Source organism: Sturnus vulgaris, chromosome 6 (genome assembly GCF_052056855.1).
Source record: "Sturnus vulgaris isolate bStuVul1 chromosome 6, bStuVul1.hap1, whole genome shotgun sequence".
In the NCBI taxonomy this organism is placed as follows: Eukaryota; Metazoa; Chordata; class Aves; order Passeriformes; family Sturnidae; genus Sturnus; species Sturnus vulgaris.
The window spans coordinates 13,948,789-13,963,813 of NC_142248.1; the positions used below are offsets into that span (position 1 = coordinate 13,948,789).

The 15,025-nt window shown below is 44.7% G+C and overlaps 1 protein-coding gene across 1 annotated transcript in view; it reads left to right on the forward strand.

Annotated features, from left to right (window-relative positions):
* The first annotated feature begins 218 nt into the window (after nucleotides 1-218).
* The window catches only part of LOC106849026 (deubiquitinase DESI2-like), a 53,172-nt gene continuing 38,365 nt past the window's right edge, over nucleotides 219-15,025 (forward strand). The window contains exon 1 of the mRNA XM_014869381.2: nucleotides 219-1,800. Coding sequence (XP_014724867.1) covers nucleotides 1,762-1,800 — 39 coding nt within the window. The 5' untranslated portion in view covers nucleotides 219-1,761. The remainder of the gene's footprint in view (nucleotides 1,801-15,025) is intronic.

A 15,025-nucleotide genomic window follows, 5' to 3' on the forward strand; every position in this document is an offset into this window, starting at 1 on the left:
GGTGAGCCCTTCTCCGGACGGGATGGTTCCCATGTGGCTGAAGACAGGGTGAGGCATGCTGGGCTGTGCTGATGTAACGGGCTCCCTGCAATTTTCATTCAGATCTGGTTGGCTGTGAGCTGGCAGAGAGCCTCAGCCTCAGATACGCCTCCAACTCAGATGAGGTCATCCATGCTTTATTTTTTTTTCTCCTGCTTCAGAAGTCTGTTGTGTATGAACGTTTAAGGTAATTTCCACACCACTGCAAATCTCTGGGAGCAGGAAGTCCCTTATCCCCCTCCCAGCTGCACTCTTTCCCAGCACCATCACAGTCTCTGCTCTCCCTTTAAAGAGAGAGGAGGAGCAAAAGGAAGATGAATTTACCGCAGTGCATTTTATAATTGATTCTCGCATCCAGGTCAGAGGGAACTGTTTGCTGGCAAGACATTGCAGATCTTCACGGTCCTAACACGAGTGTAAAGTAGCTCCAGGAAGAAACTCCAGACCCTGCTGCTGCCAGAAGTGAAACTACTCGCCCTGCCCGGTCTCTTGGTCCGTTCCCCGCCCTCCCACCGTGTGCCATGCAGCGATGCATCCAGCCAGCAGAGGACGGGGTAGGTTCCCTCGGCCGTCAGTCAGTAGGAGCTGCCCGGTTCGGGACGAGCTGATCGCGAAATAAGGACTGGCCCTGCGGAGAGCAGAGCACAGACAGCTGGGGTGTCCGGCCCTGGCCCCGTACCCTGCCTGGAAGCATCGCCTGCTCGGGATCTTCCTCCCTCCAGCCCCAGTCCGGTTAATCCCGCGTCATCTTCCGCGAAGAGCTGCCTGCTAACTTCGGCGCAGTCGCCAGCTCTGCCTGCACGTCGTGGGCAGGATGGGGCTTGCGGCATCCCCTCTCTGCCCCGGGGGCAGCCAGCCCCCTCCTCCTCTTCCTCCCACCGCCGAGCCCCGCGCTGGAATCCCTTTAGCACAGCCTCTTCACCATGTCCTGCCAGGGGCGGAGAACCCTCAACCGAGTGCCTAAGCGGGACCGACCCCAGCTCCGCGGACAGATCCCGGCTCCGAGCGGAGCAGCCCCAGCTCCGCGGACAGATCCCGGCTCCGCAGATCGGTCCCAGGACCACGGACAGATCCCGGCTCCGGGGGGTGCAATCCCATCTCCGCGGACAGATCTCGGCTCCGGCAGACCGGCCCCAACACCACGGACAGATCCCGGGGAGCCGCCGGGCTCGGCGGGCGGCAGGGAGGGAGCTCGGCGCCAGCCCCGCTCCGTGCCTTGGTGCCCCGGGTTCCCGGGCACTGCTCGCTGCGGTAGCGGCACTCGGCTCTGCCCAGAAATCTCCCCGCACGCTCTGCCACCCACCTTGCTCACGGTGCCAGAAGAGGGCTTGTATTCGGGCTCAGAATCTGCCTTCTGTGGATCGGGATTTAAGAGCTTGGACGGTGCCTGGTTACAGTGGTGTATGAGTCTACAGACCCTGAGGTGCACTACAGACTTAGGAAGAAATCTTGGATCTGTCACGGTGTGGACGGCTAAAACAAACCCTATACAACCAGCAAACCCAACCCAGGCCTTCCTGCCTCCCTGCAACCAACTTTACACACACACACCCAACCGTGAGAATTCCCTCCTTTCCTCCTCCCTTCATGCTCCTTCCTTCAGCGACTGTAGGATGAGGCATTTTCTTCTAAGTAGCTCAGGGTAAAAGCATACCCTTGGGGCAGCAACACACATCTGGAAGGGACTGAAAGGTTTTAATCCAGCCTCTACTGCAATCAACAATGGCAAATGAACCAGTGATTCTGAATGTTTATGACATGGTGAGTATGAAACACTACTGACTGGGGGCAGTGGGGCTGGGTGGGAGTTCACGCTTGGAGGGCAGGCACTGTGCAAAGAGGAGTAAAGCACAGATCTCCAGAGAGGCTGATTCCCTCCCCCTCCCTCTCTTCCCTGGCCCAAACTCCTCATCCATGCCTATCATCGTCTCATGTCAGAGATGATGCTGACCCTGCTTTATTTGTTTATTTATTTATTTATTAGTGTTTAGCATATTGGGCCAGATTACAGGTATTGTGCCAAATTTTCTGCAGGATTTTTCAGGAGAAGCACTGGCTGAAGAGAGGACTTTTTAATTTCCAGTGCCCCACTTAAGGAAGATAATGGGATCATCTCTGTCTGTGTTTGAGATAATTGTCCTTTAATTTTGAGTGAACAAGCATTACCAGGCTGTGGGGTGGGGGTCAAGATTTCATCTGAGGAGGAGAAACTGCTGTAGAGTTGCTAATAATATAACAGTTGTATAGTTTCTAAGAATCTAGCTCAATTCATCATATACATAAGATTGTAGTTAATAATTTTCTCTGAAGCTTAATTGCAAAAAGAAGAGTAAGAAATTGTCTGGTGAAGTTTCAACACAGAAAGGGGAACGGGCACATGCTGCTCAGCAATATTTCCTGAAAGCTCACAGGGCAGCAAGTGGTTTTACTTGACCTCTTCTTGCAAGAAGGAATGTGAGTAGCAAAATCAGCAAATCAGAAGGTCCAAATTTTGGCACAAACCCCCAAAGAGAAGGTGGCTTGGCACAGCCTATTTGCTTGCTGGTCTGACAGAAACTTAGGAGAGGCATATTCACATGTGGGGTGTTTTGATGATTATGTATTTCACCTTTGTTTTTTGATTACCAACTAATGATTTTAAAAAGTATCAGATCTTCCACAAATTTAATGAACCTTTCTGGGGAAAATACGACCTTACAAGGCCCAAGTGCTGACTGAGCTCTAAATATCCAGCTCTAGACCTTTAAGATTACAGTATACGTTTGCTTTTTATCATCAGGCAGTGACAACTTTTACCAGGAAGCCCACAGAATAGTGTGGGTTTCCCTGTTGGGGAAATCCAGAGAACAGACACCCAAAAAGATTAGGAGTGGGTTGCTGTAAAAGTCAAATGTCTTTTTATCATAAGGATCAAGGGATCTTTTGTGAACTAAAACAGGTGGGTTGTTTTCTGAAGGAAGCATGAGTGGTAAGGGTTATTTAGGTAGGACTGTATCTGCATTGGTGAGCAGTCCAAAAAGCACAAGTACAGTGGACTGAAGCTGCCTCTTCCAGAGCTATTATTGGTAAAATTGAGCAAGCTGGTGTAAAATCCTTCGCAAGACTTTGGTCTTGAGTGTTTTTTGGTCAGTTGCTTAGCAGCCTGAACTGTGAACTTGCTCAAGATGTTCTTCAACCAACAGGTTTGGTAACCCAAATGGCTGGTAGCTAGTGCCTGATGACAAAGGACTCAAATTGCAAATGCACACACAAGAGTTTATCATTAATCCTTTGAGGAAAATAAAGGAGTTGTGCTGTCCTTTTATAATATCCACTGACTTCCTTGCAATTTTTTTAGTTTGTTCTGCAGCAGAGTATGGCCCAAGCTTTCTTCTCTCAGCCACTGTTGATCCATCCCAAATCTGAATATTTCACCACTGAGCTGGAGAGATCCAAATACTGGATGGACACGATCTTTACCTTTTTATGTTTGATTGATTGACACCAAAGATGAAGCCTTAAGTAATTAAGTCAGAAGGAGTTTGCTCTTCATGGCCATTGTGTTCGGAGATGGATACCCAGATACAGTGAACAGAATTGAGGTCATCAGTTTACTTCAGACTGAGCAGTTTTTGCTGCTTAACAAATCATGGAAATCTTCATGTGTAAGTGCTAACTCCATGGGTTAACCAGTCTGTACACAGAAACTATTCTATTTTCATACAGCATCTGTTTGACTACCACTGAGTCACCTGTAGCTCAAGTCCTACATTATGACTATTGAGGCTACATGCTTTTCCATGGCTGCTATGATTTTAACACCATGAAGCCTGGAATGCAGCCACACAAAATCTGCACTTTGTTACACTGTGGTGGGGATTTGCGGGGGAACTGGGAAATGAGCACATTTGCTTGAATGACTGTTAGAAAACTAGCCTCAGTGGAAAAAACCCAACAACAACAACAAAAAAGACAGCTGGGAACAACAATTAACTGGATGTAGAGCTCTGCTTTCCTGACAAAGAACATGACCCCCGTATGGCAACTGGAGGCACTTACACTGCAGGAAAACTTATCCCTAGGGCAGAAGTTCAATTATGGGCTTTGTGCAGCTATGAAATACCCGCTCTGTGTAGTCTTGTGTATTCAAAAATTACAACCATTTATCCTTTTACCCATTGGATATGAAGCAGGCTTCTTTAGGAAAAAGAGTGCTGCTATTTAACGAGGTGTTTTACACAAATTGCCGAAGCAGGTAGATCTATTTGTAGGCTTGTTTTCTTCAGTATAAAATAATGGAGCAAAAATCACTGGGTTTTCCAAGTGTTCAGAATATTGTCATCAAAAGCAACCTTTCTTCACCCCCAGTGCACAGGGTGGTTATATCCTATGTCTTGCCAAAGGCCTTGTACACACCTCGATGCTTGCAAGACAGACAGGGCAGGTGGACTTTGCTGCTCAATGAGGGCAATTTAAAGAGTAGATATGCATGATACTGAACTCTGATTTAATGTGTAAGTGTGAACACAGAATAACAACACGGGTAATGGATTTGATCACTGGTGAATCTCTTTGCCAGTCCAAATTCAGCTCTTGCATGGACATAATCTAAGCCATCTGCTGGTTGGAGACCTGCAAGAAATAACTAGGTCTATAAAATCTGTGAGAGAGTTTGCCCAGATTAGTCAGTTACCACTTTGCCTTCAGAGAGACAAATCAAATTCCCTTTCATAACTTGCAGCTCTTTTCCCTCCAGTCTGGCTCAATAAGCTGTTTATCATGGAACAGATCTTACTTAGATCACACACCCAGGGTTGATGTTTTTTAGTCAGGATATTATCCTGTTTCCTCATCACTTTAATTTTTTGTGGCTTACGTTAGAATAGTTTATTTAGTCACTGTACATTAATGAATGTTGCCTACTTCAATCAGGCAGAAGAGTAACTGCAATTATTTCCTGGGTCTGAATCTTTAACAAGCTAAACACATTCCACTAAAAATAGTTTGCTTGGCAGAGATTCAAGCTGGGGGGCTCTCATATTTTCAGCTTTTTGTGTAGCACATTCATGCTATCATATTAGAGGCAAAGATATTCATATCACTGTTGTCTCTCTTTTATTACAGCTGAGGTTCTCCTGAATTTCTCCTGTCTTTGCAGCTGATAACATTCAAAACTGTTTTGATGTACTGACATCGTTGTTTACTCCTTTTGCTGGGGTAAATGAGCCCCTGAGATGTGCTGAGAGGAGAGTGAGAGCCCTGGTCAGCAGGGAGCCAGGGAGCAGTGATGTAGGGTCTGTTTGAGCAAGGGGGGGCTTTCTTACTCAGCCTTGTCCCACAGTCATTCCATTGATTCCACTGATATTACTTGTCATTCCCTCTGGAGAGGGAATAATGTTCAGGTCACTGTAGATAGACTGAAGGAAGAGAGATGCTTTGTGCTTCTGTCTTCAGTACATAAGGAGCCTTTGAGAAACAGCAACAGGATTGTAAGCAAAGCACTTCATTCTGTGAAGTGGTTGTTTTAAAGCATTGACTAGATCATGGAGCATGCCATTATCTCTCTGGAGGAAAGAATAAGTCGAATTACTCAGAAAAATGTGAACATGTTTGTGCTTACTGTAGGTGAAAGTCTCAGATGCTCTTAGCTCACTTAACTGGAATAGTGAAAAATCCTAGTGCAGGGGGTGGCACCATGTCTGCACTGCCTGTTAGTTGTTTGTGAGCTGCTGTGTGTGGAGAAGCACAGCATCATCTGACTCTGTTTGGTATTCCAGGAAGGCACATGGAGACAAAGGGGATTTTTTTGTCAAATAAGTTGATAGGTGTGAAATTTCTTGCTGTGAAGAGCTGAACGGTTGCTCTAAGTCAATAGTAGAATTTGTGGTCTTGAAAAATTAAGTAATGGACAGTCACTAGGATTTTTTTTTTCCTCCTTCATATGTTGACCACACTGAATGTATTTAACAAACAGAGAGCAAAAATCAAAATACTGCGTTTGGGAGATTTTAATTAAATTCTGGCAACTCCTTGGCAACTCCTAATATATATATATTTAATTAAATGCTTTGATTTTCCTTCAAATATTTGCGAGTCATCTCTGGCCAAAATTATTAGTCAAATCGGAATAATTTCAGTTCTCCAAAACACACTGTTCACTCAAAAGTTTGCCACGTTCTCGGAAGGGCATGGTACATATACCATATTCTTATTTGTTCTGTGACCAGTCACAAAACTCGTAAGAATTCCCTCTTCCATGACTAGGAACTGGCTAGAGAAAATCTGGGGTGTTTTAATCTTCACAGGCTTGTTGTGGAGGTAAGCTCAAAGATTTTGTGTTTAGCATTTTACTTTGTCACTGACTCTTCATTTACCCAGATTCTTATTCATTCTTCTGTCTTCCAACCATATCCAGCACAGGGTAATGGATAATAAAATGGAATGATGAGCTAACAGGGGCCTGGTGTCTGGAAATGGGCTCCCCACAGTGCTACAGCATATCCCACAGGAATACTAAATGCTCTTTTTTTGTAGGAGTAGTCAGAGATAATGCTGCTCAAAGGTGTGAGGAATCAGGCAGCCCTCAGGTGCTGGTTTTTGCAAAGTCTTCCTGGAACTTTGAGTTGGCCTTCTGTGCTGGTTTTCTGTTTGGTTTGTTTAGATTTGTTTCTTTCTTTGGTAGAACTGTGTTTAGATTATTCAACTATGCATATGCTGCATAATAGGTTCAGGGTTCCTAATCACTCCTGTGTCATACTATGATACTTTCTGTTATGGGCCCAAAAACTGTCTGGGAAAACTCTTGGTTCAAGGTCAGAGAGCCTGAATAGAGCACTGCTCAGAATGAGAGGAGAGCAGAAGAAGCTGCTCTCACTGGATAACAGCAGAGTCCTGAGCCCAAGATATGAGAGGTGTGTCCAGGCTGCTTCAGTTTTCTTGGATACAATTCCCAGTGCAAATGCTCTTGACTTTGGAAAGAAAAATCAATAATTTTTTAATAAAAAGGTGTTATGGCAAATTTGATGGCAGTACATAAGAGGTTTCAAATAAATCAAACTGAGAAGCCTGGCGTTGTGTGTAGGTGAGGAAAACTAGGCTTTGTTTCTGCTTCTCTTTTCCTCCTAGACTGCATCAATTTCATTTGAGTGACCACAGGTAGACCTCAGGCAGGGTAGAAGGGTGGAATTGTTCCCTTGCCCAGCTTGAATGCAGAAGCAGAGGGACAAGAAAAGCAGTTTGGTGATGCTGAGCACTGTTGTAGTCAGTGCCTGTTTCAAGCCTGTGAGAAGATGATGAAATGCAGCTAGACATCCCTTCTCTCTTGTGTCTTTGGAGAGAGGAAATCAATTGGAGGAAGAAAAGATAAAAAAATCTATTACACTGAGCTGCAGCTGAGTCCTTTCCTTCAAGAAGAAGGAATCCAAACGTGTCATCTGATTTCAATCAATTAAGAAGATAAAGAGTAAGTGGCATGGTCCAAGTTAATAAGTCCAGCAATGAAGTATGCCCATTTATGCATAACAAGTGAATTTTTGTTGTCTTAGCAACAGCCTGGAGATGTGTTATCCATCAGGGGAACACATGTTTGGATGTTGTCAGGGTGACAAGCTGGGTACCTGTCCACGTTATTGCAAATCTTCTCCAGCACTGCAGCCCTGTCACTGGCTTCTGTATGCTCATGCATGAGATGTCTGAAGAGCTGTCTCTTGACTGTACACAGGGCACTGCTCTCTCCAGCCATGGCATTTATCCCATCAGCAAGCTCACTCAACCAGTGCTCTGTTGCCCAGTGGACTGACTTGAACTGACTCATCCAGGGAACACGGGAGTTGTCACTTCTGTTCGTCCTGTTTGCCTTATGAAAACTGCTCCACAACATGCTCTCCTTTACAGCAGCAAGGAGAATCTAGGAAAGCTAAAAATAGTGTTAAAAATGTGTGAACTCTGCCTCTACAGCAAAGCCTCACAGATCCTGTCATTAGCCAACAGTTCCCACATCAGTGCTCTTGAGTTGGCTCCTGCAGGTGACAATCTGCCTTGGTGTCTCTAAAGCACTCATTTCAAGGCAGCCTGAACTCCTGTGCAGGATTTCAGGTGTAAGCCCAGGGGCTCAAAGTAAGGTCAGCTCAAACCCAGAGATCCAGAAGATCCAGAGTTACTTTTGCTGTTTCTGGAAGCTGTTCTTTAACCCTGTCTACAGGCAAAGTCACAATCCCCTGGCCTGGCTCTGAGCAGCTCTGAGAGAAATGATTGTTTCCTCTTGAAACCATATGGAAGTTGGTTTCCAGTGATTTTTCTCTGGTGCTTTTTGGGCTTTCCCCTTACAGAAAGACAGATTCTTTTTAGAACATGACACTTCTGTCAGCAAGATTTAGCTTCTGGCTCAGTAGGCTGTCAAGGTTCCTCGTTTTGGCTATTCCTTAAAACAAACAAATAAGCCCCCAAACCAAACAAACCCTTCTTACTATTGATGAAAGCTGATGTGTTGACAGTACTGGAGACTGTCATTTTCCTAACAAATAAATTTATGCTAGCAGTAGCAAAGCAGACCCTTCTGGCTTTTGTACCTCATCCCTAGTGCATAGGTTGAGCTGCTGTGGTGTCATGGCTCAGCTGGTCATCCAGCTTCCTACTCAGGCAGCCCACAGGGACTAAGTTATACATGCAGTGGGAGCTTCTGTAGGGGAGAGCTGAGCATTAGTGAGCTACTAAGTTGGAACAGCTGTCAGATCCATTTCTAAGTGTGGTGATCGGCAGGTATGTAGTTGTGCATTAGTGCAATGAACTGAATTTAAATGAATGTCTTAGGGCTGAAAGCTATGTTAGTGACCTGAGCTGCCCTTATTCTAATTCCATGTTTGTTTCAGTCCCTCATGTTCCTGTCATTATGCCAAGATGACGTAGCTGAAGCCAGGGAGGGAGGCAGAGACCAATCAATACCAAAAAAATCTATATTTCTGCTGGGGAAGAAAGAAACCAAAATGCACAAGTCTAATGATTCTTTCGCTAACAAGTGGACTCAAACTGTTAGGAAAGAAAAAAAAATTGCTACTGTTCTAGGTAAACTGTTTTTAAGTATGAAAGATCCATAGCAGAGAAAGCAGGCGTCTCCTCACTTCAGAGCTTTATCTATCAGCATGTGAATCTGTGAGACTTCTCATCTCAGAGGAAAGTATCAGGTTGCATCCTAAGATTGGAAAATTGTTTTAATTGGTAACTTAATTTTTAAACAAATAATTTTAAGGTTTCTGTAAAAGCAATGACAAGGGAAGAAAAAATCTGGGAGAAATAAATGATCTCTGATAGGCAGGAATGCTGCTCTATGGAAGCAAGTATCTGATGCTAGAAATGCTGAAAGCATTTCAGCCTGTTTAGTGCTGTCATTGTGTGTGTCAACACATGAATGCCATGTGACTCCTGATAGATCCACATCTCTGGGAAAGGGAGGACCTGGCACAATGTAAGCTGTTGATTGCATGGTTTGCTGAACCTTCAACCATGGATCTGTTACTTTGCTTTCCATATGGTCATACTTCAACCACAAGGAACTATCAAACCCTTTGCTGTTCACTTCAATATCTGCTAGTGAGTGACTTACACTGGATCCTGATGAAGGAAAATAGGCTTCCTAGATGCTGATTGCAGCCTTGGGGTTTAGAGTGCATGAGGAGCCCAATGAAGCCTTCCAGAGTGAATGACAGGCTTTGCCATAGGTTAGCCTTCCCTAGGTACACAGTGTTCTCATAGACATCTGTTCTTGGCTCATCTGTGTGTCTTGCTCTGTTTGGGATTACTTGGAGCTGATGATTTTATAATTTCCCTGTATTTGTCATTTCTCCCAGCTCTGGACCAGCCTGGTGAATGTGAGAACTGACAGAAAGAGAGGAGCAGAGGTTAACCATAGGATTAATCTGATAAGTCATTACCTCTGTCATTAACCTCTACTCTTGGGCAGCACCTGGGGCAAGAGCCTCAGCTATCTGCTCTGGTTGCATAAGGAGAGGCCTAGGTTGTGGGTATTTTCAGGCAGGGCTTGGGTGCGTTTTTAGCAAATCACTTATGTAGAAAACGAAAGGCTCTACTAGAGAAGCATTAATATAAAAAGACATTTTAGGATATTTGGCAGACCTCTGAATTTCTCTCAGAAAAGGTTGAAGTATTTTCCCTCATTGATCCTTTTTCATAACTATCAACTTTCAAGAGATGTCTTGACTATTTTAGGGCATTTGAGATGGCATGACATACCCAGAGGCTCTGTCATGAGTGCTGCTTATGTGCTGGGGCAGTAACAGTACTAGTTCTGCATTTGGCTTCTACCATTTAGTGTGCTGATGCATCTGGGGTGACAGAGACCAGGTTAAAAATCCCTGGGAGACTCAAATACAATTGCCCCTTCACACAGGTCTGCCAGAGAAGCAGACAGCAGGAAGCTCTGGATTTGATTGTTCTGGGTCTCCTGTGTGAAAATATTTCTGTATTGTTCGAACTGTTCACTTAGCAGGAGAGTGAATATTTCCAGTGAATCCTAGCTGTTCCAGGAGGTTATCCAGGCTGGAGCCAAGCTATAGTGCTACTCACACTTGTTCTATGGCCCACTAAGCATGTATTTTACATGAAAGGAATCTATTCTCTACTTTATACAAGTCTAAAACTGCTTCACCACAAAGGAATGAGAAAGCTGGACTCCAGCTACACTATGATAGGGCAACCAGGCTGCTTCTCTCTGAGACAGGTGGAGATTCAAATTCCTTCTGGCAGGCTGAGGTTGTTAGAAAGTTGGTTTGTACCTTGCTGGACAAGTGTCTGGGCTCCTAGTTATTAGAGACAGAAAGCACTTGCTCCTCCTGGGAATTAAGAGGTCAGCCTTGCTCTTCCCTCCTCCTACTGGTTTGCAGGGCATTTTTAGACAGATGTTAGGCTTTGCTGTGCTGAGAGGATCTTTTCTGCCCTTTCTTCCTTACCTATCTACTTAGCCTGCAGTTACCTGTGGAGCTTTTTTTCTGAGTCTGTCCCAGCACTAAGAATTCAAGGGCTATTATACCTTTCGAGCAATCCTGTGATGGAGACATTGTGGAAAGAGGGGAGGGCAGTGCTGAAGATTTCCAAATCTGTGGAGACCAGAGCTAAAAATGCATGTCCCAAGCTGAAATCCACCCACCATCTGTCTCCAGCTCTAATATTCATTGTTCTTGATTGCAGTGCCATTTGCTGTACTTTTATCCACTCTAATTTTTATGGTTGCTCGTTATCCAAGACAGCTGGCTATCTTCTCTTTGGCAGTTCTTTGGGATGTGGAATAGACCTATTTTCTACTGCTGGAGCACTGTGCCTTGTGTGCTGGCTGCTACAAGAATATTGGGGGACAGGGCATTGAGGAACAGGTTGTACTGAATTGAAACAGAACAGATGAATTCCAATGTAAGCCAAGAAGAAACAGGGGCAAATTAAATTGGTCCAGTTCAAGCTCAGGTGTTCTTGAGACCAGAAGAAAGGGAGGAAAAAAAGATTTATAGTATTTCCTGTATGTCTCAAGGATGAAAAAAATGCAAACCACATGGATCCACAAAAAATTTGGTTGTTTTTATTGTCTGGGTCAAATTCTGTCTCCTCCCCTAGGCAGAGTGCTGCTGGCAGGAGCTGCTCTGCATCATGGTAGCCAGAGGCCTTGGCAAACAGGCAGGACACCCCTGGGGGGCAAGGGAGGACAGAGGAGTTCATCCCAGCACCGTGTTAATTAGATTGGTTATACATCCCCCGGCTGCTGAGCGTGTACTCTTCTGTCCCTTTTATTCAGGCAGAGCTAATAAGAAGGAACATGTCACCAGAGAGCTGAAGTGGGAGGTAAAAGAGAATAGGTACAGGGAGGAGGAGACTCCTTACACGTCTCTTTTTTTCAGTTTTTAACTGCACAGGATCAACTAAAACTTTTTTCAACGCTCTTTGAAGTGCCCTCTACTCTTGAGAGAAAGGCAAGGAAGCAGGAAGCAAGCTGGAGGAAAGGTGACATCCTACCATCCAAATTCATCTCTGCAGTAAAGTTATGCTAGGAGTTTCACACGTCCATCTGTGGCTTCTCAAGTGCTGTTTGTAATATGGCATGTTATTGAAATGCTTCAAGGATTCCCTTTGTAATGTGTAATTACTCTGAGATATGCAATTCAGTGCCTATTGCAGCTTCTGTTCTGACTAATTTTAATGCAGTTAAAGCCATTCGTGGATCAAAGAAATTTATGCTGATGAAATTTTAAAGCTAGTGTAAAGGACAATTTAATAGTCTCTAAGACATCAGGTACTTAAAAATCCTGTACTTGGTACCTCTGAACTTGGATTTTACTTTTCATACCCAGAGGACTTTGAAGCATATTTCTAACTGTCTGTTACCTCTCCTGAGATTTCAGAGGTGTCTCATTAAAGCTGATGTTCAAGCCTATTAGATACATGAATGCAGCTTCTAATGATGCATCTCATTTAGGTGAGCTGACACCAGGAACTGGCAGAGATCATGGCTGCCCTGGTCCCCCAGTGCCTGGGATAGTAAAAGCCACTTGGAGAAGTGCAGGATAATACCTTCTTGTATGTTGAGAAGTACAAGCAAACTATCTTGAAAAGGCTGTTGACTTCCAGGGGCGCACCAACCTTGTCACCTTCTCACCCTACCAGCTCCCCTCCCTTCCTCCTGAAAAGTGCAGCCCCAGCTCCAGGAGATTGCAGATGGGAAGCATCTGTCCTTGAGCTCTCAGTCTCTCCCGTCAGTTAATTATTAATCATCACAATATCCCTCGTGTCAAGCATCTGAACTGCCCATGAAGCATGGAGAACTGTTTTATCAGTTGAGTCAGAAAGTTTTAATATTCTGCCACTCACTATTGTAAAGCTGTTGTTCTGTCAGAGAACTTAAGCACCCAGAAGTGATAGTTATCTCATCTGAACCCACACCAGATGACCTGGTACTCGCAGGGGCAATAAATGTGCAAACTGGGAAAACACAAGAGAAAGTTAAGCTTCTTTCATGGGTCTGACAGCAGAACAGGTGCTGTACAATTGCATGTGATGAGAATGCTACTGCAGTTACAGGTGTATTGCCCATTATGAATACCTGCCTACTAGGAACACACATGAATATTTAGCTCCCTAAAAGATACCTACTGGGCTACTAAATCCTGGGTGGCACAACTAATTTTCTGTGACTGTTGGCTGGCTGTTGTGCCTCTCTGTGATATACTGCTGCTTGCCATCGCTTAGAATCAGAGAGACACTTGAGGTTGTACGGAGCTCTAAGACTTACCTGAGCTTTGATTCAGCTTCTGTGCTATTCTAAAAGAGAGACTGAGAAGAGACAAACCAAAGAGTAGGCATGAAAGAAGAAAATCACTGAACTTGTCTCAAGGCATTTCTTATTATTGGGAATACTCCGACGTGGGAACCTGACACCCAGCTCCTTCTAGCTGGGACAATTCTAGTGGAAATGGAATGGCACTGGCACTTTATTTCTGGTTGAGGCGATATCACACTTTCCTGCTACCATTTAAAATCCTTCTGTGGGAAGCCTCGGCTATTGCAGGTAAGTGAACCCATTAAGACAGGATGATACACATGACTTAAATTGTGCTCTTTAGGAAATGATTAGGTCCTCAGGTACCTCTGTGTTCCTCTCTGCCCTTCCTTCTTATCCCAGGATGTCTTCATGCAGAGTGAATGAAATTATACTGGATCTGATGGGATGCTTTTTTTGTCTGAGTAAATTGATGGTAGATTATTAATAATTAGCACAGCAAGGTTCAAACTCACTCTTCCTGTGGAAGATAGTTTGTAAGGATAGTGCAGAAGGCAATTTTACTCAATGAATTAACAGCTGCACTGATTGCTGAGAAGTGGAGACAGCCTTGCCTGCCCTATGAGCATGAGGTTATAAAAGAGTGGGGCAGCTGGTCAAGAGAAATTTGCAGTTGGAGTTTGAGAACCAGAGTCTGCTGCAGTTTGGGATGGAGTGTGCTGGCTGTGCTGTGAGGAGGAAGGGACAGATAAGGTAAGAAGATGCTGTGTGAGGGACAGATAGGGTTAGGTGGCCCGATAAGGGACAGGTTGGGGTTTAGCTGGTCATGCAGAAGGAAGAAGGAAACTTGCAGAGAGAAGGAGGGAAGGAGTTAGTGCTGTATGGAGCTGCCTGAGAGAAGTCCACAGAGAAAAAGCATGAGAAATTTTTAAGATAATAAGGAACTGGTGATGGTGCCAGTCATGTCAGTCTCGACAACTGCAACATCTTCCTTCATCCTTTTTTAAGAACTATATAGAAGACCAACTTTTATTTACATATAATAATAGAGATTTTTTTTCTCCTTTCAGTTCAAACATAACATTGTGTTCAATGACACCACGATGTTTTGTGGAAAGTACAAGTGCTTTGAACATGTGGAGATCAAAAAGTTCTAAACAGATTGTTTCATTCTGCCAACAAAGCATGTCCTTGGACTGTGGCCGAGAACAACCAAACCTTCATTTTGAGTAAAGCACTGGATGCTGAGAAAGAGAAATACCCAAACTTTAGTCCTAGTTCCTATCTCAATTGCATTTCTAGCAAGCCACTTCAATTTCTTCGCCTTGAGTCATATCACCTGTAAGATGCCCTATTTATGGGATGCTTGGGTGTTTAAAACTCTGACTGCTTTTTGTCACCTGGGCTGTAGCTGCCTGGGTAGACATGATTCCCATAGGAATGGGAGGCAGCAGCAGGGTTTCTGGGTGGTGGCTGAGGGGCAGCAGCCCTGCATCCTGCTGGCTGCCTGACCTGTGTCTGGGTGAGCACATGTCCTCTTGCTCCATCCCTCCTGCTTGCCCTGGCAACTGTCCCTGGCCTTCCTGTCACTCAGGGGCTGGTGGTCCCAATCCCATCTCACCAGAGCCTGCCTGGTGAGGGTGGGGATTTTCTGAAGCAGTTATCCACTACACCTGCTCCTGGCCTTGGCCTTTACTGCCCTTTGACCACAGACAGCAGATGAAGTATTTAGAG